This window comes from Barbus barbus, assembly GCF_936440315.1.
Source record: "Barbus barbus genome assembly, chromosome: 11".
NCBI lineage: Eukaryota > Metazoa > Chordata > Actinopteri > Cypriniformes > Cyprinidae > Barbus > Barbus barbus.
The window spans coordinates 23578862-23603476 of NC_136739.1; the positions used below are offsets into that span (position 1 = coordinate 23578862).

Below are 24615 nucleotides of genomic sequence, written 5' to 3' on the forward strand. Positions count from 1 at the left end.
AACTTTCTGGGGTTCTGTCACCAAATGCTGCAAATTGCTCAAAGTGCCATTGTCTTGGTTACCTCCGCTGTGTCTTAGGCTGCCTCAGTATGCTCTTGCACAAACACTCCCAGTGTAAGCAGTAATTAGAGTGTACGCCTGACTTCACTTAATCGTAATCAAGCTGGGCTGAAAGACGTGGAGCTGCACTGCCTCTCACAACTGCACTGCGCACAACACACCTGAAACGCAGTGACGCTCAGCTTGCTGTATGCTAATTGGCATTTTCGAAGTATTCTCAGCTTTCAAAAAATATTTTTTTCCTACCACGAATATTGGTTTAACAGTATAGCTGTGGCAGTTTTGGTATTAACTATCACTAACATAAAAAAGTTAAAAAATAAAAAGTTTTGGTATAAACTTGACCTTAAAATAAGATGCATTGTCATTTGTAATAGCTCTTTTGAATTTCATTTCAAAATTACGAACAACGTTATGATACGCTATGGTTCTTTTTGGAATTTTTGACTGTGATGTGCCATATAATGTGTCTGGTTTGGCACAACTCATTCAAAAGAAGCAAAATGTGGAAATTTACTATCAAATTAATCAACGTGTAAAATTATTAAATTGTATAAATCAAATTGATATATTGATATTTATGTAATAAATATGTATATAAAAGAACATATAATTTGTAATAATATTCATATATATTTTAATATTTAAAAAATAATATTTGTAAGCCCTTTGTCTCAGTGTTGCTGTAGTTGCTACACTTTTCATTTGAAGGGAAGAAGAGTAACAATAACTGTTGATGGATGAATAGGATCATGTCTTATCTAGTAATTCGATGTTTTGAAAGTGGGACTATATTTAAAAAAAAAATACTGCTTCTATTTCCATTATTGGACAGCAACTCTGGTGATCTTGAAATCAATATGATTGTTTTATAATCTAAGAGATATGAACTTGAACTACCACTGTCTACTGCAAAGATTCATATAAGTGATTTTTTCCCCCCCTTCAAATCAAATTTCAGTGGGCAGAGTTATTACCCCTGCAGTCTCACTGCTTGTTGTTGAACCTGATCTATTGTGAAAACTGGATGTTGAAAGTAGTAATTGCCAAAGTCAGGGGACTGGAACACTCTGTTGTTAAATTTAGAAGTATGATTTACTCCTGTCAACAATAACCGAAACATGTTCTGGGAATAAATGTTCAAACACAATTATTTTTTCTTTTATTTGTTGACTCACCTGTAATCTTGACTTGTAACAGTCCTCTCCTAGATTAGCAACATTTTGAAAGAAGTGCTTTCCACTGACTTCTAAGAATTCTTATTTGTGCCGGAAAAGGTTTTATTTGTGAGGGGAAAAGTACATTTCTCTAAAAGTAATTTTCTCTGGGAAACCCATGGGATCTGTTATTTCTGAAATCTCACATGCTCAGTTTACAGCTGTTGGTGTTTTGGAGATGTCACCCAGTAGAGCAAAATCGCTTTTAAAAAACAGTGAATGATGCCTATGCACATATTCAAGCAATAGTTGCTAAATTTAGCATTCATTTTCACACGTTTCAAGCCAATTATTATAAATATGGCCATCTTTTGACAACTCTTTAATTGTTCTGAAATGAAGGAACATAAATATGTTTAATTTTAAAGTGTCCAAAGCGCAAATTTTCATGCATGTTGTTCTTGACGCTACACTCATAAATAAATGAATAAATAAAGAGAGAGAGAGAGGCAGGGAGGATTGTCTTGATTAAAACACATTCTTAGCACTTATATGTAAATGTATGAACCGTGATCTATTCTATAACAAGAAGCTTGTTCATTCAGTCCCTTCAAGCTATGAGTCATGAGCTATTAACATTGTGCCCATTAAAACAGCACTTAAGCCTAAGATGCTCCAAGGGAACTATCCATGTTCATGTTCAAAATATATATTGGTTGTGTAGACTGTTTGTATGATTACTGTACCCATAATAATACTTTCATGTCAGAGCATAGTCCACAATCAAGTACTGCTAGAAGACATGAGAATATTTAACATATGACTTACCGAACAGAAGCATCAAAAAACATTGACTAAAAGCAAATGCACGATCACACGCTTATAATTACCATTGATAAATTGAAAATGGTATCATCTGTGGATATACGCATACTACCTGGTAGACTGTGTGGAGGTTTCTTGACTGAGCTGAGAGACACTTTAAAGATAAACAGATGTTGTTCCTTCACTGCGTGTCATGTCACTTTTCCTGTACGCATATGAGTGCTGATGTATTCACAAAAAGGTTTAACGCGGTACAAAACAAGATACTTATGAGCTTGTGCAGATTGCATTCATCAAAGAACTTGTAAATACATCAGTGTTTTTTCCATAAACTAATCTTTATCTTAAAAAAAAGTAAATTTTCACTGAAGACATCGTGATTCACGGGTTAATAGCAAAACCTGCAGTAATTCATATTGCCGAAACAATAACCTTTTGATATCTTTACATCAACTCTGTAATAAAGCACACAAACCGTGCTATCTCATCGCTGGTGTGTTATTGCTTCCTGGCGAGCTCTTATTGCCTCTGACTGTTTTCCACTGCATCTGTGAGGTCTCGTTTTCCCTTTGTTTGTGATTTATTTTCATTAACCTTAGCAAGAAAATGGCTATAATTCACTGTGACATTTCACATGACCTTCAGTATGTTTCGTTTTCTGCAATACTGGTACGAAACCCCAGTGGTATGATTTGTGTAAAAAAATTAAATGCAGTGCACTGCAAGAGAATAGTTACCGATTTAAGCTCGCCCCCAAACTTGCAAGAAACTATGAAATTTCCTAAAGACAAAAGAGCCTCCAAATTTAATCTATTAGCATGACAGGGCAATATGTGCCAGGACAAACTTCTTTTGCAATTTTTCTAAGCTAAAAGCTAAATGAAAAATGGCTTCTCTTCTCCAGTGTATCAAAGAGACAGTGATTTATTGGACGGGGTTCAAGCATCACGGCAAACGTTTCTCACGGTTTTTCTTTCCGCTCACAGCGTTCCCTACCTGCGAAGCTCTCAGCCAGTTCAGCTGCGCTAACGGGAGGTGCATTAGCATGAAGTGGCATTGTGACTCAGGTGAGTGTATCCAGAAGTAAGAAAATACTTTACCATTTGGTTTACTTGCTCTTCCATTTAACACGATGATGTATTAGCCTATTTTCTCAGGAGCTGCTAAAAGAAAGCCCGGCACTTTAATTCAATTAGGTCCATTGATCCTACTGTCCAGTCTTTTTTGTCGCACAAGAAATTAATCACATTAATAACCATTAAATATTCACAGATTATTTTATCTGAAATATCTCCATTTCAGATCAAGGAGGGTGTAAAATAACGACCTCTACAATTTATTGCTGGCCCTCAAAGTCTGCAATACATTATTGCCTGCGTGCAGCACTCGATCATCAACAACAATAAAACTTGCTCTTTTTATATCTGTTTTTCTTATTTCTTTCAATCTCCTCTTTTTTGTCCTCAAATGAGAGCATTCAGCCAAGGTCAGCATATGAAGGCAGTTTTTCTTATCCAGGGTCAGGGCCTTCGGATACCTTGCTGATTTTTCAGCACAAAATGAGGCTTGGCGTAATTCGATGCCCTGAAGACTCTTGTTTGAAAATCTCCTGTGGTGCTGTCCTCTGTTTTATCATTTCAGTTCCTAGTATTGTGCAACAAAGCATGAGGCACAACAGGTTTAAAGACCCCCTAAAGGAAAAAGTGCCATTTTCTGGTACTAAAGTGTATGACGATCATAAAATCTATTTATTTTTTATTGTATTTTGATGGAGCAACACAATTTGTGCGACAATACATGATGAAAAACACCCTACCATATACACTGCTGTTCAGAAGTTAGTCTTTTTTTATTTTTTTTTAAGAAATTCATATTTTTATTTAATTCAAGGATGCATTAAATTGATCAAAAGTGACAAAGACCTGTATAATGTTACAAAAGATGTGTATTTCAAATAAATTATTTTCTTTTGTCATTTATATTCACCAAAGAATCCTTGGGGGGACAAAACTTACCATGTTTTTCACAAAAACATTAAGCAGCATTCATTATAGAATGGTTTCTGAAGGTTTAGCAGCCATTACTGGAGTAAAATTCAGCTTTGCCATCACAGAAATACATGACCTTTTTTAATATATTGAAATAGAAAACAGTTATTTTAAACTTTACTGTATTTTTTATCGAATAACAAAAGGCTTGGTGTGCATAAAAGACTTATTTTAGAAAACATAAAAAATACACTACCAAAATATTCAAATGGTATTGTATGTCTACATGAGCCTATCACAAGTTTTCTGTTGTAATGAATAAAGTTATTCTGCATGATACTAATTCTGTGTGACTGTACTGTGTTTGTGAGTGTAGATGATGACTGTGGAGACAACAGTGATGAGGCGGGCTGTGTCCACTCCTGTGCTAATGGGCAGTATAAGTGCACTAGTGGCCGGTGTATCCCAGACCACTGGGCCTGTGATGGGGACAATGACTGCGGGGACTTCAGTGATGAAAATGTGACTTGTGCTGGTGTTGCCCCTGGTAGGACATCACAGTTCTCTCTTTGTCTTTGCCTATATTCTTTGTTTTGTTTTTTCTTTTGGCATGGACCACGTGGCTGTTATTTTTGGTTAGTATACATATTATGTGTCAGATATTTTGCACATTATGCGTGTGTTCATATTTTTAACTTCATCTTCTGTGAGCACCGTTTTTAAATTCAAAAATGCATCCATTTTTAAAAACTTGTATGAAGGCCCCAAACAAAGATGGTTCACTCCTATACTTATGAATGGGTGAAAGTGCAATGTGCAATATGGCGGGATAGTCCCGCCTTCTAAATAAAAGAGCCAGTCGTTGATTGGTAAAGTCATTGCATCACTGGATCAGCCATTAGAAGCTCCGGTTCCCATAGAAACCGGAGCCTAGAGCAGCCAATGTGCATGCGCAGTCATAAGTGCGTTTGAGCTACGCATGCGCGTTGGCTGGTCTAGCCTGAAAAATAAGTTTTTAAACGCTATTTGAGCATAAGAAACAATAACGGGGCAGCTCATTTCAGATTTTGTTGCTGATTTGAAATATGTAATCTAATCGCAAGTTCAGTGGGCAGTTTTTGAGATTTCAGGATTCCCCATTCATTTAGATAGGACTTGGTCTTGTTTGAGCTGTCCGGAGGCGTTGCATATATGGCGGCCGAGTGAACGGACTTTCCTTAAAAGGGACTTTGGCGCAGTGTGATCTTACTAATCAGGTTCAGGTTCTAACTCAATCTGACATAATGACATCGTTATTCACATGCCGCAGCAGATTGATTTATTTTCGTATCAGCAGCCAATGAGCTTGCTACTCAACATTTATATACTCAGCTAGTGCTTGCTGTAGCAGTTGCAACATCAGAAACCCTCCCCAGCAAACATTCCCCAGCTCCACCTGTATAGATCTGCTATGGAGTGATTTCATATATGGTATATATTAGGGGAGTAACGATTCATCGATATGGATCGATACATCGAAACGATGTCTGACAATACGATGCATCGATGCCATGTGTAAAATATCGATATCTGTAGTATAAATAGGCACCATTATTTTTGCACTGTCCACATTTTCACATAATGTCCATCTATGCCACCAATGCGTGCATTCTCGTTTAAAATCACGTATCAGGACTCGATATAAGGACTGTCCGAAGGCACAAGGTGAGCATAAAAGACTCGGGATTGTTGGCAGAACAATCGAGCGCTGTGTGAAATTTTTTTTGCGCACACATCTGAAGCACACGCACACAGACAGCCGCGTGAAAATTTATTTTAGGCTGAGCTGAAAAAACTAAAAAGCATTGTTTATTGAACTTGTGTATTTGTTCTATTGTATTTATTTTCTGCTATTGCTTGTGATTTGGTTATCTGTAGAAAGGATTTTTTAGCACTGAGCCCATAGCAGACAGAATTGTTGTTTCCAACTGTTTATTTTCTTTATTATAAAAAAAAAAAAAAAAAGCGTAGGACTGTTTTTTTGTTGTGAATGTCCCAATTGAGGTACAGGATGTGAAAATGTCTGATAAATGTTCATGTTATATATTTTGGCTACATTTGTGAGTTTATAAAAATGTAGATGTTTGTTTAAAATAGGTATCGATATATCGATCGATATATTCCTGTATCGAATCGAATCATAATCGTATGGTAGAATTTTTTGAAGTATCTGCAAATATCGTATCGCTGCGTATGAGAATCATTATTGTATCATATTGTGACGAACCATCCGATTTGCACTCCTATTATATATGGGGGTTATTTCATACATGTTATGAGTGCAGCAGCAGTATTTCTCTCATGTTCACAGTGGCACGTCTTGGGATATATTGGCAGTAGCAAGTCTCTGTACTCTTAAGAGAGTTTCCATGACAGAAATTATGGTAAAATACAAACGAGGCATAAATGGCATTATAGTATATAGCAAAGGATCTGAGCAATATGCCTGCAGCAGACTGAAAATCACATCACTGTTAAACTGTAATCATACAGTGAGATATCGCCCAATATGCCATTATAACTGAATTTGAAATTGTGGAAAATAAAAAAAGTTTTGACCTTGACGATTCAGAAATATTGTCTTTACAGCATTACCGGTACTTAAAAGCATCAGAGTAATCAAAAGCGTTTAGAGAGGTCAAATTTCACTGTTACATGAACTAAAAATGCATTTGAGTTTGTTTCTGTACACAAACAACTTAACCAACTTACCGAGTGGTTCCCAGAGAATCTGTTTAACACGACTAATTAGCAGACTAATAAAGAACCGAACGATAGTGATCAAGTCAGTCTTGCTTGTAATTGCCTTGGTGCAATGTCCCTAATTTGAGGAACACAAGTTTAAAACTTTCCCTCTTTTTCTTCACTTGACAGATCTAATCTCATCTAAGCTCACTAGGGAACCACTTTACAGATTTGAATCTTTTAATCTGCTGTAATTACCTCTGAAAGCTGAGGCCGAGTCCTCCGATGATTTCAGCTCACCAGCTTGTCACAGAAATGTTGGAGCCATTCATCAAACAGGCTCCTGACGGAGGTCGTCAGCTCCTGTCCGTCTCTGAGGGTTTGTCCGACTCATATCCTCCCAGCGCAGGGCTCAGATCATTGTGTAACACATGCTCTGTAAGAGTAAAGTGGAGGAGACATTGGTAACTCTCAGCATAAGCCTTAAGCAAAGAAGGGGGCCCTTTAGTCTTTAAGGGTTCGTGATGCTACCAGCTGTCTTTGTTTTAGTAGGCCATTTGTTTGTTTGATGGCAGGCAGGGGATTGAGGTGGGTTTGGTATTTAAACACACTTTTGAAGTATGTATTTAACTCCTGTCAATTGTCAGGGTTCAGAATGAATCAGAAACTTGAGGCAAGCAACAAGAAAAAAAGGCTTTCTTTTGTGCTTGTCTTACTCTTGAAGAAAACCTTGACCCTGTCCTTTGCGTTGAAGCGCACAGACACTTAAAGTCTTTGCCAGTGTCGGAGAGAATATTTAAATATTTATTAACATGACAAGTGGAAATCTTGAAGTATGCTTGATAAAACTCTGCCAGTTTAACATTATTAATGCTGGTTGAAGTAGTTTGAAGTGAGAGCGTCTGTGAGCTTTAAAAACTTGTCTTTTCTACTTACCTTGCTATTTTTAATCCTTAGCTGTGACATTATTGATTCTTTTAGTACTTTTAAGTAATAAATATTGCTAGAAAAGTGTTCTTCCTTTGGCAGTTGATCATTTAAAAAAAAAAGAAAAAAAAAATCCCCATTAGAAGTGGCATAAATTCAGTTAATTTACACCATCTCGCAGTTGAATGTTTTATTCACTTAGAATAACTGACTTAAAATAATTTGTCCTGGAATTGGACTACACTGGTCGACTGTTTGTGTTTGATTCACTAAAAAATAGTTTTATTAGAGTCATTTGTTTGGTGATGGAACTACACTAGTCTCAGCCTCAGACGTCACGCCCACAGAACATTGGCTAAACGTCTGATGCATATGGCACACTTATCTGGAAACACTTCAGGAGTGTCAAAGTCGTCGTTGGATTGGTTGAATTATAGAGGATTTCCGGGAGACGTGTGTCTCGTTCTTTAACATTCCGCCTGGAAACAAAGATGCCATGATGCCAAAACCCCTCACGAAAGAATAAAGCCGTCGTGTTTACAAATGTGATGACAAATGCTTATCAGGATCAACTAAATGCTGGATTTTCAAAAGTATGTGAAATATTTAAAGTTCGCGGCACAGAATCTTTAAAATACGTCCGAGAGTTTTACACACCAGTCTGTTATTGTGGCGACATTTCCACGCCCCGAAACGTGACGCTGAACGAAACGAACTGTGATTGGTTGTTTGACATGTCGGTCAAACGGCCTCATAGGCGGGCATTGGCCAATGAAAGCTACCATCTATTCCAGACCTTCAGCCGTCAGTCTGAAGGTCTGGCTACGCGAGACTAGAACTACACTGGTCACGTTGTATGTGCTTTATTCATTAAAAATGAACCAATTCATTAAGATCGTTTGTTAATTAAATGGACAGAATTACTGGCTCTATATGTGTTTGAGTCACTAAAAAGAACTGATTATTATAATTTATTAGAGAATTGGACTGCACTTGCCACACTCTGTGTTCTATTCACAAATATGAAGTGACTCATTAGAGTCTTTTGTTCAGGAAGTGGTGTATGTGTTTGATTCACTAAAAATAGTCAACTAAGGAATTGGAGTTCTGATCACACTGTACATGTCTGATTCATTCATTCAAGTCTTTTGTGCCGGAATTGAAATACACTGGTCATGCTGTGCGTGTTTGATTCACTAAAAAGTTCCAACTCATTCGAGTCATTTGGCTTGGAACTGGACTACACTGGTCATGCTTAATATTTCTTCATACACTAAAAAAACTACACTGGTCGCTCTGTGTATGTTTTATTTACTAAAAAGAACCGACTCATTACAGTTCAGGACCTGGTCAAACTATTTGTGTTTGATTCACTAAAAATAACCAATTATAGTCATTTGTTTGGGAATCAGAATAGCCCAGGATCAATCTCAGTTTTTTGTGTCATGTCCAGCTTTGCCTCCTGTGGAATGCAGTGGAGAGGAGTTTCACTGCCGTGCTGATGGGACCTGCATCCCCGAGCGCTGGCGCTGTGATGGGGATAAGGACTGCGAAGATGGCAGTGATGAAACAAACTGCAAAGGCGTCAAGAGAATGTGTGATCCCCAGGCAAAGTTTACCTGCAAAAGCTCAGGTAAGCCTACCAGGTGTTCCTCAAAACCAGTTAGTCTGTTCTAACCTTACATTTATTTCATGCACTGACCTACAGCTATATTTTCTCCTTGTGTTCTGTATAACATATATCAAAACTGTTAAATTCTGTGAAGCAGCGGGTGATATTTTATACCACAATGCCATCCTTGAGCTTTCAGTTATCTTTGCCTCTTGCAAATTGAGTCGGATGATAAATCCAGCCTGTTTTTCGTTACATGGTGCAATCCTTTGCAATATCTCTATATTTTAGAATTCGTATTTATGAAGAACGGCTGAGCTGGAATGATTTGTACTTCACAGTAAGGTGTATTTTGGGAGCAGCGTCATTGTTCCATATTCAGAGTTAGCTATGACATTAAACTAAAAAGGTGAGGTAGGAAATTACTGTGCCGCTAGCATTAACAAATGCAAAATTTAGACCCCTGAAGGTTTCACAAACACTCCTCAGTTTGCTATTGGTCAGTCAAACTGACAGTCCGGTCCCTAATTTGCAGCACTGGTTAAGTCAATGTTTCTGTGTTGGACTGGATGCTGGAAAAAACAGAGTACATTTTTCCTAATGCCACAGAGAAAAAGTGTTTGCACTTATTAAGAAATAAGTGCACAAATATTGTAGCTTACTTGCAATTTTTTTCTGCATATTAAGCTGCGGTAGAAGAACGTATTGAATGTATTGGAAAAAATTACATATCTCACCTCTACACAAAAAGTGTTATGTGCAGAATTCATCTTTCTGTGTTTCTTTTGAACATATTTGGTGTAATTTGTATCTATCAGAAGTTTTTTCTCCACTCAGACCATAGTGAAATCAATCAACATGGGGCTTTTTGATGTAGCAGTTGCCCTAATTGTAAATGATTGCCTTGAAAAGACATCTACAGCCAAGCCATAAAAGAGCTCAAGAATTGTTTGTTGTTTTGTTCCTATTCCTTTTGATGTCAAAAATGTGCTAAAAAGCAGCAGCGTACACTCTTTCCAGACCACTGCACCGCACACCGCACACCGAATGCCAAATCCCATATCATTTTGACAGGCTCAGAAACAGACTAAAGTGTGTTCACCTGTTTATCTGATCATGAAGGTAGACTGAACACAAGGAAACCTGACTGCCGTGCACTGTTTTTCAATCCTGGGTTTTCAATTTTGCAAAGTATACAAGTACACTGTTCAAAAGTTTGGAGGCAGTAAGTTTTTTTTTTTTTATTTTTTTTTTTTTTATTAATACCTTTATTCAGCAAGGATGCACTTTAAATGTTCAAAAGAGACAGTAAATACATGTATAATGTTTCAAACTATTTCTGTTTCAAATGAATTATGCTCTTTTGAACTTTCTATTCATCAAACAATCCTGCAAAGACAGTAACATGATTTCCAGGAAAATATTAAGCAGTTAATAAAAATATTACAGTTTGTATGAAATTAATGAAAAGGTACAATCTGTTTAGGACAATTACAATGTGTTCAGATCACTATGTTAACTATGAGAACAGTGACCTGAGTTTGGAGAAATGTGTCAAATATATATATTAGATTTTAGGGCAACTTTGATGAAAGGTTTTGATCCACTTCAAATGTTGACTATGATCAAGTCATTTTGATTTTTGATTAAGTAAATGCAGTCTTGGTTTGCCAGAGACAAAAACATTAAAAACAAAATTCTTACAGACCCCAAACCTTTGAATGAAGCCTTCACAGGAAGCTTGGAGGCTGAAATTTGGATGTATTCATCTCAAAGCATCTCTCTAACACCCTCTGAACCCTCATGAGCCTGAGGTATTCATACTCTGTGCTGATCCCTTGTTAATATATAGGACTCTAGTGCAGTTGTGTTGACCTTTATAAAAGCTTTCCCAGTGAGCTAGAAGCCTGAAACTTCAGTATGTTCAGTATCTCGGCAGCCCTCTGTTACTTTATAAAGTGTTATTTGTCTAAATTAAAAACAATTTGAAATCTAGCATCTTTAATTTAATGAATGAGCTCCACTGTGTGAAAAATAAATGTTTAATAATAAAAAGGTTTAAAAAAAGTTGCAGTGGGTCTCTGAGGGTTACATGAGCTGAAGCTTCTGTATTCATCTGACGTCATGCCAGTTTGACGTTCTGCCACCTTTTAAAATTTACCCAGATTTATCTTCATGCTCACCTACAAACAACAAGTTAAGCCTGACAATTTGATTTATATAGCGGTCTGACTGAATGTTGTGTCCCAAGGGAAGTGTATCAGCAAGAGTTGGGTGTGTGATGGCGACAATGACTGTGAAGACCGCTCGGATGAAGAATCGTGTGAGTCCTCCGTCTGTAAGCCCCCCACTCAGCCCTGTGCTAATGACTCCAGCACCTGCCTGCCCCCCAACAAGATCTGCGACGGGAGATATGACTGTGCTGACCGTTCCGATGAGGGTCCTTTCTGTGGTGAGTGCATGCAAGGCTTTGATAAGAGGCTCATCTGCTGTATTGCTTCAAGATTTGATAAAATATGAATCATTTCAACTCTAAATTTTGATTGGATGAGCCATACCGAATAAATTTGCACCTGTGACTGCTAATTCTACATTAGTGTGCCTATGTTGCTTGGCAACTGTAAACAGACTGCAGTTAGGGTAAGGAACTGTATTACTTTGCAGAAGAATGATTAATTCCAATTATTATTACAGTGAAAAAAATGTGGTCTAGAAACCATTTTCTCTCAGAAATTGCTAGTGAATTAGAAAGAAATGGCAAGTAACACGTTAAATGTACTGAAATTTACAATCTTTGTTTTATTTACAACTTTGAAAAATATATTTTTTCAGTGTATTTGTAGTATGTGTTATGTTATTATTTATCATTGCAAATTATTTCCAATACATTGTCTTTTGTCATATTAGCAAAATAAGCTTTACAGTGGTTTTATGAGTTTAATTTAAGAACCTCCTTTATAAAAATTGCTGTAAAATAGTGTGATATTAGTGTTATTTATATATTATTATAGTATTTATTAAAAGTCCCCCAGTTTCACAGACAAGGCTTAAGCCTAGTCCTAGACTTAAATGTAAGTCTGAGCCGTTTCAACTGAAATAAACTTGCACTGACTGATCTTAAAATATATCAGTGTCTTTGTTTTGTCTCAAGATGCACACCAGTAATGTTTTTTTCTAAGCATGTTTAAAAAAAAATACTTAAAAATGTCCTAATCCTGGTTTAGTCTAAGCCGTGTCTGTGAAACCGGGCCTATGTGTTTTAAATTAAAGTTTCTGTGTCTGTAAAACCAGGCCTATATGTTTTAAATTAAAGTTTCAGTAATTTTGATATGGGCTTTTATTATTATTATTATTATTATTATTGTTGTTGTTATTGATACTTCCATATACAGGGTAGCTTTAATTTCTTTTTAATTTTAATTTAATATTTTTGCAATTTTAGTGCTTCAACTTAAACTACTTATTTTTTTTATTAACTTTGACAAGGCATTAGTTTTTCGTGTAATATTCACATTTAATTTTTATTTTAATCAAACAAAAACTATGTTTAATGGTTTCAGTTTTAGTTAACAGTAACAACACTGCTGTAAAGCATGGCTTTCCGTGGCAGAGTGCAGAAAAAGTTAGACAAAATTTGTATACATTACTGTGAATGTCTGCTAAAGGTATTTTTTGTCTTCAGAGGGAACAGACAAAATTGTGATTTTTTTAATTAATTTGGTCTTTAATCAATGCAAGTGTCAGAGTGCATGTTTATCACTGGGTTCATAATGCTTGCATCCCCAGCCTTATTCGCTACACCTTGGGCCTCATTTGTCAATCTAATGTAGAAACGAGCGCAGTTCCATACGCACAAATCAACTTACGACAGAGTTCACGTGTGATTCCTGAAACATTCATATGCCGCCAATCTTATCGTACGAATGATCGCACGTTGATAAATGTGGCGGCAGAAAACAAATCTTATTTGAATATCACGCCCCTAAAAACACCCCGGTTTAGAAGCCTCGCCCCTAGAGTTTACGATATGGAGAAACGAAAGCCGGTCAAAAGGAGGAAGTAATCTCATTAAAGAGAAATTGATCTAACTCCAAAAACACCCATTAACCTTGTAATTGCAAACAATTAGGCTACATTAATTTATGTAATTTTATAATATTATTATATTTTATAATATTAAAATACTGGTAAATGTACATTATAGCCTATTTAGTTCCCCTCACTCTACAACAAATATTTTTAATTTAACGGTATTTAGAACAGAACAAGAATGAAAAATAAGTAGCAATAAAATTATATATTAAACTAGAAAATAAAACACATAATAGACTATAGTGGCATTCATTAGACACAGCATACAAGCAAACCTGAAATGGCATTGGGCTCACAAGCTTTCATTATGTAGCCTAAATAAGGCTTTATACTTCACTCATGTTCTAATATCCGTGTAAAATCCTTCACATGAGCAAAACATTTTTTTTGGACGCTCCATGTTGATTTTACAGCGGGCCTTTTAAATTAAACAGTGTAAATAAACTTTTATGTTTGGTTGACTGCATTTTAGTTTGATGATGAATGGCTGACATGTCAGGCAACGCTAGAACTAATGTTGTTTGTGTGTGCGTGAGGTACCTGTGCGATCAGATGGATTAAATCAAATAAAGATATAAAGAAAAGAAATACAGTGCATTAAGAGTTTCACAAAAACGAGCGTAGCCTATAGGCTACTTGTTGCAGTTTTTTTCCTTTTTGTATATGTTAATTATATTAGGCATATAGCCTATTATATATTTTGTGTAGTCCTATTTATTTTATTCCTTTTATAGACTTAATTTCTGTTTTTCTCCTTTCACAGAAGCGCTGCAGGTACGTGATGCGACGATGTGTGAATCCTCATGGTCTGTGGTTTACGCTGCTATTCGCGCATATAAAGCTAAAGCCCTGAATAAAACAAAAAAACAAAAGACATTCTAATCTTACTGGTCAGTGATCGACTAATGAGCTTCGGTTGTCAGTCAGGAAAATAACCTAAATGAACAAAATGATGTAATGTTTTAAAGTTGTAATGTACAGTTCTCCGCCAGATTTATATGCTGCGTGCAAGTTCAGGCTAAAAAAGCTTGCATACATGAGCTGAGACCAGACGTGAGATTTGAGCTTAGCCACTGCTCACGTCCATATTGATAAATTCCAAGTTTTGAGTTGAAACGACCGTGCGCCCACTTTTCTAGTCATGAGGAGTAATTCTATCAATACACAGGAAGCCAAACCATGAAAAACTGTAACTAACCAATCAGAATAAAATACCTGAGCTATATAGATTTGGACTCATACAAATCAATTTGTATTGTGTTTACCTCTCCATGGGTGAAAAGATTTTGATAATACTGTGTTTATGCCCACACGGCATGTCCCTCGGGGCTACTTGAATCATCTCTTTGAGTTGCGTCCTTGAGCGAGTGTAATGGAAAGCCAATACATGCTCTGTAAGCTACCAGCACAAGAAAACACGAAGCCCGTCTGAATGAGAGCTAAACATGAGGATCTGTTTGCCTCTGAAGCCCTCACTTGGGAAAGTGTCTCCTGAGAGCCACCGATGTATAATTCTCTCAGAATGGGACTAGACAAACATTTCAGTGACTTTCAGTGCATTGCCAGCAGCCGCCCATGGGAGCCCACCGCTCATGTTCTGAGGACATTATCTGTCTGACTAGACCTGCGTTTGGCTTGGGCCTCTTATTGCCAATTAAATTGTGCTAGTGGACCTTGAGGTGACTGCCTGACTCAGACCAGCGCAGCAGGACTCAATGCCATTTGTGACCTTTGGGAAGCAGCTATTCTTCAACTCCATATAGACTTCAGGGCCCCCTGTGAAGAAAATTCAATTCTCTCTAGCGGCCGCAGAGGGGATCATCGTAATCAGTAGAGGCAAAAAGACCTTGCAAGCTGTGAGTTCCTTCCCCTTTGTCTTTCTCCCGTAAAAAGGACCAGGTGCTTCGATAAAAGGAAAAAGCTTATCCATTAGAGATGAGAGTCTAAGAGTACCGGAGTTTGTCTGTTTTGAAAAGAGATGATGTATCAGAGACCCAGTTTTAAACTTAAGAAAAATCCATTTTCCACCTTGAATGAGTTTGTTTGGCCTGTGCAGTGGCTGACGTCGGTCATAATTCAGACATGTGGTTTCTCATTGAATCTGCCTCATGAATAAAGTAATTCTTTATTATTGTGATACACTTGGCTGGTGATGTTGATTAGGTCAGAATCAGGGCTGGACTGGGACAAAAAACTACCCATCTTTGCACGCTCTTGAATATGTATAGCAGCTCCTATTCCATAATAGCACTAAAGCCATATAATAATAGGTAGGAAAGAGTGAGAGTTGACAAATTAAAAACTTCTAAAAAGTGTAATTAATTAATATAATAAAACTATAATCCACACTGATGAATCCTAAAACTATAGGCCTATATAGTTATGACATCCTGTGTGTGTGCCTGTGTGTTTGAGGGAGAAAGGGAAGAGACATGATAACTTGTTGATCAGATGATCACAGTTTCCCATAGTATAGCATTAAATAAACTGTAAACTTAGTCAAATTTGTTAACTCCTTGGATGAAACTTTAAAAGCATAAGGCATCCTGTGTGTGTATCTTACCAAAAAATGACTTTGGTAGAAGTTCTAGACTTCGTTTAGAATATTACTAAAAAGTAAAAGTCTTAAAGTATATGATATTTATTGTACTTAAGTACGAAAAGTATTTTTTAAAATCTTAAACGTACTTAAGTATTGAAAGTAAAAGTACAAATAAATGCAAAATGGAAAAGAAGCAAATATTCATACAGCTTTAGTAGCAAGATTGTGTTCAGTTTTAACTCTTTCTTCCATTTTGTATTTTTGGGTAAGAATAAGAAGCACTTCATCCAGTACTTAGTGTCTTTCATTCCAACATAAGAAAACATTTCTGGAATCTGCATCTGAAATAGCATTAAGATGTATTTATTTACACAGTTTAATGTATCTCAGAGGGGACATGGATGCATTTAAACTGCAGTTACAGATGCATAAATAGGCCTAATGTTGTGTTTTTAACATAAAACATTGAATACTGATATTTGAAATAATTTAAAACATGAAAAAAAAATAGTCAAAATGTGAAATTAAAACCGCTAGTAGGAGACAGCAAAGACTTTGGGGACAGAAAGTGACCATTAATGAGTGAGTCATTGAGATTCAACCGATTCATTCAAACGGCTGATTCATTCAGGAACAGAGCATTTGACTGTGTTAATGAGCGAATCACTGAATCATTTATTCAACCGATTCGTTCAAAAAGCGGATTCATTCAATAAGTACACCGTCTATTGCTCAGAGACGCAAAACAGTGCTGTGATCTTTGTTTGGAACTATTTTCTTTGGCAAAATTCAGCAAAAACAAGCAATACGTCTAAAATGCAAGTCACTTATTGCTTACTGGACTTGTATGAAATGATTATTAAATGTGTTCATGCTGATATCTGCAGAAAAACGGTACTTTTTGTGTGATGTAGATATAGAAGTTAACTATATTATATAAATATAAAAAACATACAGAAGCATTTTTGCCGTCTACAATTTAGAATGCCTGGAATTGTTTAATACATTAATAAATCAACGTGTGTGCACTCTGTGTGTGATTTGATGATATAGCCTACTTGATAATGTCAGAGCACACATCATTACAACAACACTTACCCTATTATTGCAGAAGATATACTGTATATCACACACCCAAACTCCACTTTGAGTGGAAAATGAATCATCCGTGATTGTGTGCGCACTTGTTTGCACAGTTTGCAGATGAGCAAAGCTGTTCTAACTTACAAACGTCCCAAGATACTTAAAAATCTAGATCAGATTCTTTATAACTTTATTTGGAGGAAAAAAACACATTATTTAAAAAAGGAGGTCATTTGTAATCCTAAAGAGCAAGGGGGACTGGAGGTCTTAGATTATAATACTCTCAATGACACTTTTAAAATTAAATTGTTGATAGAGTTTATGAAGAATAGAGAAAGTCCATGGAATGCATTTCCTAATTATATATTTAATACTCTTGGAGGCATAGACTTTTTGTTGAAATGTAATTTGTCTGTTGACAAAATTCCTGTTAAATTGGCCGGTTTTCCCAGACAAGCCCTGTTAGCATGGAAGTTGGTGTATAAGCACAATTTTTCACCCACAACTATTTCACATGGAATAACAAGGACATATTATTTAAAAACAAATCTTTATTCTGTCATACTTGGTTCAAGGAAGGTATTCTTTTAGTAAATTAGTTAATTCCCATGGGTCCTTGTTGTCGTATACTGAATTTATTCAGAAATTTAAATTACCAGTTAAACCAAGAGAATTTGCTATTGTTTTTGACGCAATTCCAAAGAGTGTGATGTTACTTTTAAAATACTGTATCTCAGAAGAAATCAACATGGTTAATGCTTGTGGAAACATTTTCATTGAAAATGTTGATGTTTTAAAACAACAGTGTAGCAATAAGAATATAAGGAATGCTCTTTGTTCTGTGTCCTTACCGGCAGCAAGATTTTTTTGGTCTTCTTTATTTGGTAATACCTCTTGTTCTTGTGGCACTGAATTAATAAAGCAATAAAAAAATTTAATAAAAAAAAACTTACAAACTTACAAACACCAGACCACTGATTCGTCAAACCTGCTTTCCTGCAGTCTGTGTTCTTCTGACTATTTTGTTGAAAGTAACAAATATGCTTCGGGGAAATGTATCGGAGTAAAAGTAAAAGTTGGCTGAAATATAAACACTCAAGTAGGCTACAGATACTCCCAAAAAATACTTAAGTACTGTAATTACTTCGTTACAATACACCACCATGTGTGTGTGTGTGTGTGTGTGTGTGTGTGTGTGTGAGAGAGAGAGAGAGAGAGAGCGAGCCTAAAAGGGGAGTTGTTTAAAGATGTGATTGGGTCAGCCCAATGTCATTTAAGAAAATAACCAATGGGCTGCTGATTAAATATCTCATGGGCCGGTATGTCTGGGGGGAAAAAATAAGTAAACCGACTTTTTTTGACAAATACATTAAACAGCCGCAAAGACCACAGCGCCGTCAACTATTTAGGCAGAAAAAACTATAGGCTGCTAAGAGTTTTATGGGCCGATCAGACAAACATGGTATGAGAAGATGTATAGGCCCGGCCCAAAAAGTACGTCGGCCCAGCGGGAAAATACCCGGTCTGTCAGTTGGCCAGTCCGCCCCTGGTCAGAATAATGGCTTAGTCGAGAAAGAGACAGCAAATCTTTTGAGGCAAAGAGTGATAAGCTTCTAGCCTTTTGCAAATGTTCAAACCAAACCGTTGGTCTTTGTTCAACTGTGGCTTTTCTGTTTCAATTCACACCTTGAATCTCATATGTTAGCAAACATGGCTCCATATCACCAGCCTTTCAATTTGATTCTGTTTTTGTCCTCACTTATGCTGTTCTTGTCTGTTCCAGAGAAATGTTTGCAAGGTAATGGGGGCTGCAGTCACAAGTGTGCAGTGATCCCCAGCAAAGGGGTGGTGTGTTCATGTCCCACCGGACTCCATCTTGGCTCTGACAACCGAACATGCGAGACAGTGGACTACTGCTCTGCTCACCTGAAATGCAGTCAGATATGCGAACAGCATAAAACCACTGTCAAGTGCTCCTGTTATTCTGGCTGGAGACTTGATCCAGATGGAGAGAGCTGCCACAGCACAGGTATTTAAATTCCTCAAACTTTTAAAATATATATTTCTCTTGGAATTGCCTCACTTTGGCGGCCTGGTTAAGCTCTTCTAACATATATATAATATATAAATATAAACCAATACATTACATCAATACATATATTTATATATTAGGGGTTTAAGGGTTGGCAAATGGCACGGTTCGGTTCGATACGATATAGTGGTATCACAGTTCGGTACGTTTTTGATCCAGCAAAAAGAAAGAAATACCAGAGAAATTTCTGTGATTTTTATAATTTTTTTATTTATTAAAACTTTTTTTTTTTTTACTTTGAACAATGATGGAGCTATACTTGACCCATCTTCTGGGGTGTCTTCTTAGCAGCATATAAAACAAATACAGCTCCGGTTTGAAGTATTCCAGCTGATGTTGCCTATTGTCATGTAGCAGATTAATCTTTTCCAAAAAGTTTAAATTGTTTTTACCTTTTATGGGCATTTTTTACCTTTATAAAGCCATTTTTTTCTAAAAGTGCGCATTACCTTTTGATTAAATTTTTTACATTTAATCAGTCAATAAGACATTTGGGCTGTTACCAAGCAAATTAAGTCAGTATTGACAAAATTCATTTGTGCAATGCAGAGGAAACGCAGAAGCTGCATCTGAATGGACTTTTAGATGCTTTCACACACTGTTTAATGCAGCTCAGTAATGCTTTAACCTGCAGTTACAAATGCATAAATAATGTTTTGATTGTTTTTAAACAAAACGTTGACAACTGATGTTTGAAATTAATAAAAAAATTAAAAGATACTTTAAACGTGAAATTAAAACCACCAGCAGGTGGCAGCAATTCACTGTTAATAAGTGAGTCATTGCGATTGAACCGAATCATTTAACTGGTGAACAAAACATCGTCATGTTGATCCGAGACGCAAAACAGTGCTGTGACTGTGTTTGGAATTATTTTTGTTGTCGAAATTGAGCAAACAGGCAATATGCTCTCTAAAACGTAAGTCTCTTAATTAACTTCTTGCTTATTGAACTGTTGTAAAAATCATTTGTAATCATGCTGATTTTTGTGATCATTCTAAATGCATTTTAAGAGCAAAAAAAAAAAAAAAAGTACAGGTCTTCTAATGCAACAGCAATTCAGTGTCCAGGAAAAAAAAAAAAAAGCACCATAAAATGTCATAAGCAGTTATGACAATAATGCTGTGTGAGGAACAGACTGAAATTTGACAGGAAAGTAGCATTATTTTTCTAGACTGGTTTATGATTCTCAGTGAAATAACTTTACTGTGCATTCCTGAATGCACAGTCCATAGTCCATCCAGTCCATGCATAGTCCATCCATCTGTACACAATACACAACAATACGGGCAACAGTAATACAATGACAGCGGGATATGCAGACAGGAGCTTCCCATTGAGAAGCTAATGTCTTTACAGCAGCATGCCTGCCAAATGCTTTTAAATTGTCTCAGGGAATCTGTATTTGGGTCATTAGTCAGAATATGACAACAAGCATCTGTGTGGTATTTTATGGATTTTGTGACGTATAAAGCTCTTGAGAGTAAGTTCTTGTTACAGCAGACAGCCACATTTATAGCTCTCAGCAGGCTTTATCCAGTAGCTATAGAATTTATAACAATAATTACTGAATTTTCTGTGATTATGTTGCCTAGTAGATATAGAGTTGGGGTGGCAAATTAATTATATTAAGGATATGTATTATTCTTAATTTTTTAATTTTTTTAATTTTATATACCTGGATGACGTGGATGGAACTTGTGAACTTGTATTTTGACATAATTAATAGGGGTTGTTTTTTCTTTCTCTTTAAAGACGACTCAAGTGTCTTTTACCATTATCCTTAGGTTTCTCTAAGATTAGTGCCCCTGTAAATCTTTTTCATTAAAAAACATCAGCAAAAAGACTAATTAGTGGTTGTGCACAGACAAATGTGCATGGCAGACACAAACACAAAGTGCGATGCTCTTATAACCTCTTATGCACAGGTGTGGGGTGCTAATAATCAATTTGTTTCTTCTCCAAGATCCCTTTGAGGCTTTTGTTATCTTCTCTATCCGGCATGAGATCAGACGAATCGACCTTCATAAACGTGACTATAGCCTACTCGTGCCCGGTCTGCGGAACACCATTGCTCTCGACTTCCACTTCAACCGCAGTTTGCTTTACTGGACCGACGTGGTGGAGGATAAGATCTATCGGGGAAAGCTCTCAGAGACCGGAGGTAATGAACACCCAATTTGATGTTCCATTCCCACTCGTCCTTTGTTTAACCTAAGCTTTAGTTTGAGTAGATATTCTCTTTCCCCATTCCTAGTACGCAGGTCACGTCCCCTGAACAGTAACGCAATACATAATGTGCACTGGCTCTTTGAATGACGCAGAAAAGCTCTGAAGGAGCTGATGAATACCCTTGTATTGTTTTGAAGACTATTTTGAAGCTGTATTAAGCACACATCTGAGTCTTTCTCTCAGAGGAACAGGCCCCCAGTGCAGCTATTGCGCTCTCCTTTGTTAGCATTTCATAAAGCCCTCCACAGCTGAGAATAATTGCAAACAGCTGGATTATATATAGCTAAAAAAATCTTGTTTACTGCTGAGGGAAAACTTCCTTTCCTTTAATACCAGCGTTTTCTTCTCCAGAGTTATTTTCAGAAGCCCCGTCTAAAGGACCATCAAATGTTGTGTTTGAATGCTGATCACCTGCTGTTGATATTCTGGTGTCCATACCAGGTTTCTTAAAGAGAAAGTTCAGCCCAAAATAATTTTTTAGAAGAATGGTTGACTTTTATTGTATGGACAGAAAAGACACTGAGACATTTTTCTAAATACCTTATTTTGTGTTCCACAGAAGAGAGAAAGTGATACAGGTTTGGGACCAGTGTTATTTTAGTATCATTTAGGTATTATTATAGTATTTATTAATAATTTTATTTAGCTATTTGTATTTTTCAATGTAATTTTAGTTTTAATTTTAGTAATTTGTCATTTTATTTATTGATTATTATTTCTTTTTTTATTATTATTTAGGTTTTTAAAGTTGTTCTAGTAATTTTAATTTAAGGTAGCTGAAATTATTTATTTATTTTAAATTTTCAAGATTTAATTCACTTTAACTTTATTTCACAAAGGATTAACAATGCAGATTAATTTTCACAGACTGCTTTGATCATATTTACCAAGGGTGCCGATATTTTTGGCCATGATTGTATATATATAATTTTAGAAATAGTTTTAGTTTTTTTTAGTGCTGTCAAAATTAGCGTGTTATTGCAGGCGAGTAATTTTTTTTTAACGCGTAAAAAATATCTGTTAATGCAGGGGCGGGGCTAGTGTTGGCCACCCTACTTACAACTGCTGCCTCTGTCTCTTTTTTTCTGGCTAAGAAGTGCATTTATTTAGTCACAGAACAGTCTTTACGAGCACATCAAATAGGAGAAGTTTCAGATGCGCAATCTACACCTTAGCGCCAGGCGCGAGTCAAACGAGCGCGGAAACGGTACTGTACTCGGCGCGCGCTCTTCAATTGCATGCACAAAGGCACCGGCGCGCGCTGTAGCCTTTATCATTTCATATCAAAGCATGAAAGAAATGACGTGCATGCAATGTCGTGGTCAGTTAAGTCATGAAGGCGAATAAAGCTGCCTTAAACTGTGCATGCATATATGAGTCACATTTAAGAACATGTCTCTGAAATGGTTTTCAAAACTGTCCTAGAGCACCCAAGCACTGTCTCCCTCATCTAAAACACCTGATTCAACTCGTCAGCTCATTAATAGAGACTTTAAGACCTGAAGTGGCTCAGAAAATGGAAAGAGAGTTGAGAGAGAATACGATGCGTGAGATCCACCTCATGTTCAGCAGCGGCAGCTCTTAAAGAAACAGCACCCAAAATAATCTGCAATCTGTAATGTTGAATGGCTATAGTCTATGGTTAAATATTAGGAAAACATTTTTTTATAGAGGCATCAGTAATATTGGTATCAGTGATACTGGCCTTCAGTCATACAAAAAGATTAAATTAAACAAATATTAAAAATATACTGTCTATATGTTGTTTCTACATTAATTTGAAGATTAAATATGAAATTATTGCAATATAAAATATATTTTAAAAGTTTAATGTCAGGTGGGATTAATTTCAGAAAAAATATGCGATTAATTAGTTAATTAGTTACTTTTTTTTTTAATCGATTGACAGCACTATTTTTTTATGTGAATTTTCCCATAAATTAGCTTAACTAGCAAGCCAGCTTTGTCCAATTTCATCATAAAGACTTGCATCATTTGCTGTTGAACAACATGACTAGCAGCGTAGAAATGCATCCTGATTCAAGCTGGTCTTTTCAGCAAGGAGTAGCATTTTAAAGAGCTTAACACTTCAAAAGAAAGTTCAAAATGACCAGAATGCTTTGCTGTGCTGAATTGGAAACCCCATCCACCCTATGAATTTGTGCGAGTGGTTTGTCTTGTAGGTGTGACCGGGATCGAGGTTGTGATTCAGCATGGTTTGGCCACCCCAGAGGGACTTGCAGTGGATTGGATTGTAGGAAACCTTTACTGGATAGACAGCAACTTGGATCAGATTGAGGTGGCCAAGCTGAATGGGGAAATGAGAACGACTTTGATTGCCGGTGGCATGGAGCACCCACGAGCGCTGGCTGTAGACCCAGGACAGGGGTGTGTATTGGTCTCATACAAAACTTACCACAGCCTAATTTTCTTTCCTCTTAGTATGCTTTTCTTTTTCATATTCCCTTCAGCAATGTTCACAACAGTAAAAACAAGCAGCGAAAAAACAAGTTTTATTTATTTTCTACCATAATTTGTCCTCATAGAGACTATCTTGGGTACATAACAGAGCAATCATATTTCAAGGGACTTGTTTGTCATCTATTACTAATGATAGTTCTAGAATAACGCGCTGCATCTTGCTGTTTATTTGTTGTGTTCTGTTTCTTTTTTGGTCACCTTACTCTCATCTGTACTCTTCTCTTGCTCAGCTCTACATTTCTTAAGGAGGCATGCTGGGAAAAGAAAGTCTCAAATATGACAGCATGAGCTCAGAAAAGTCACACGATTATCTCAGCAGCATGAATAATGCTCACCGACATTGTAAATGCACAAAAAAGAGGCATACAGATAAGACTGCAGATATTTTGATGATTAAATAATATGCCCATTATTTATTTGTTTTGTAATACATTAAATACATTTATTTGAATTCCTTAATTGCCGATTTATTAAACATTTTATTCCACATATTATTCCATTGAAGGCTATAAAAATAAAATGTGAAAGTATAACCTATTTTTATGTTTTGATGATTAATATGCCAATTATTTCTTAGATTTAGATTTTTTTATACAATCATTTTAATCATTTATTAACCCTCTGGGCCTCATCGGTCAATTTTGACTGAAAAATTTTACACTTTGAAATGTAAAATTTTTTTGCTTCATCGGAATGAGATTTGCTGATTTACGTCTTTTAGCGTGAAAATAGTACTGTCAGGATTTACTAAAGATGCACAGTGAAGATTTAGCGCTGAAAAGCATGGACACAGTTATGTT

General features: G+C 36.4%; 1 protein-coding gene across 1 annotated transcript in view; it reads left to right on the forward strand.

Annotated features, from left to right (window-relative positions):
* The window catches only part of LOC306876901 (low-density lipoprotein receptor-related protein 1B-like), a gene marked incomplete at its 5' end in the record, with an annotated part of 297950 nt that overhangs the window by 160531 nt on the left and 112804 nt on the right, over positions 1-24615 (forward strand). The window contains 7 exons of the mRNA XM_079428350.1: positions 3029-3109; positions 4407-4577; positions 9135-9314; positions 11545-11745; positions 18794-19039; positions 21069-21266; positions 23518-23722. Of these exons, the coding sequence (XP_079284476.1) occupies positions 3029-3109; positions 4407-4577; positions 9135-9314; positions 11545-11745; positions 18794-19039; positions 21069-21266; positions 23518-23722 (1282 nt within the window). The remainder of the gene's footprint in view (positions 1-3028; positions 3110-4406; positions 4578-9134; positions 9315-11544; positions 11746-18793; positions 19040-21068; positions 21267-23517; positions 23723-24615) is intronic.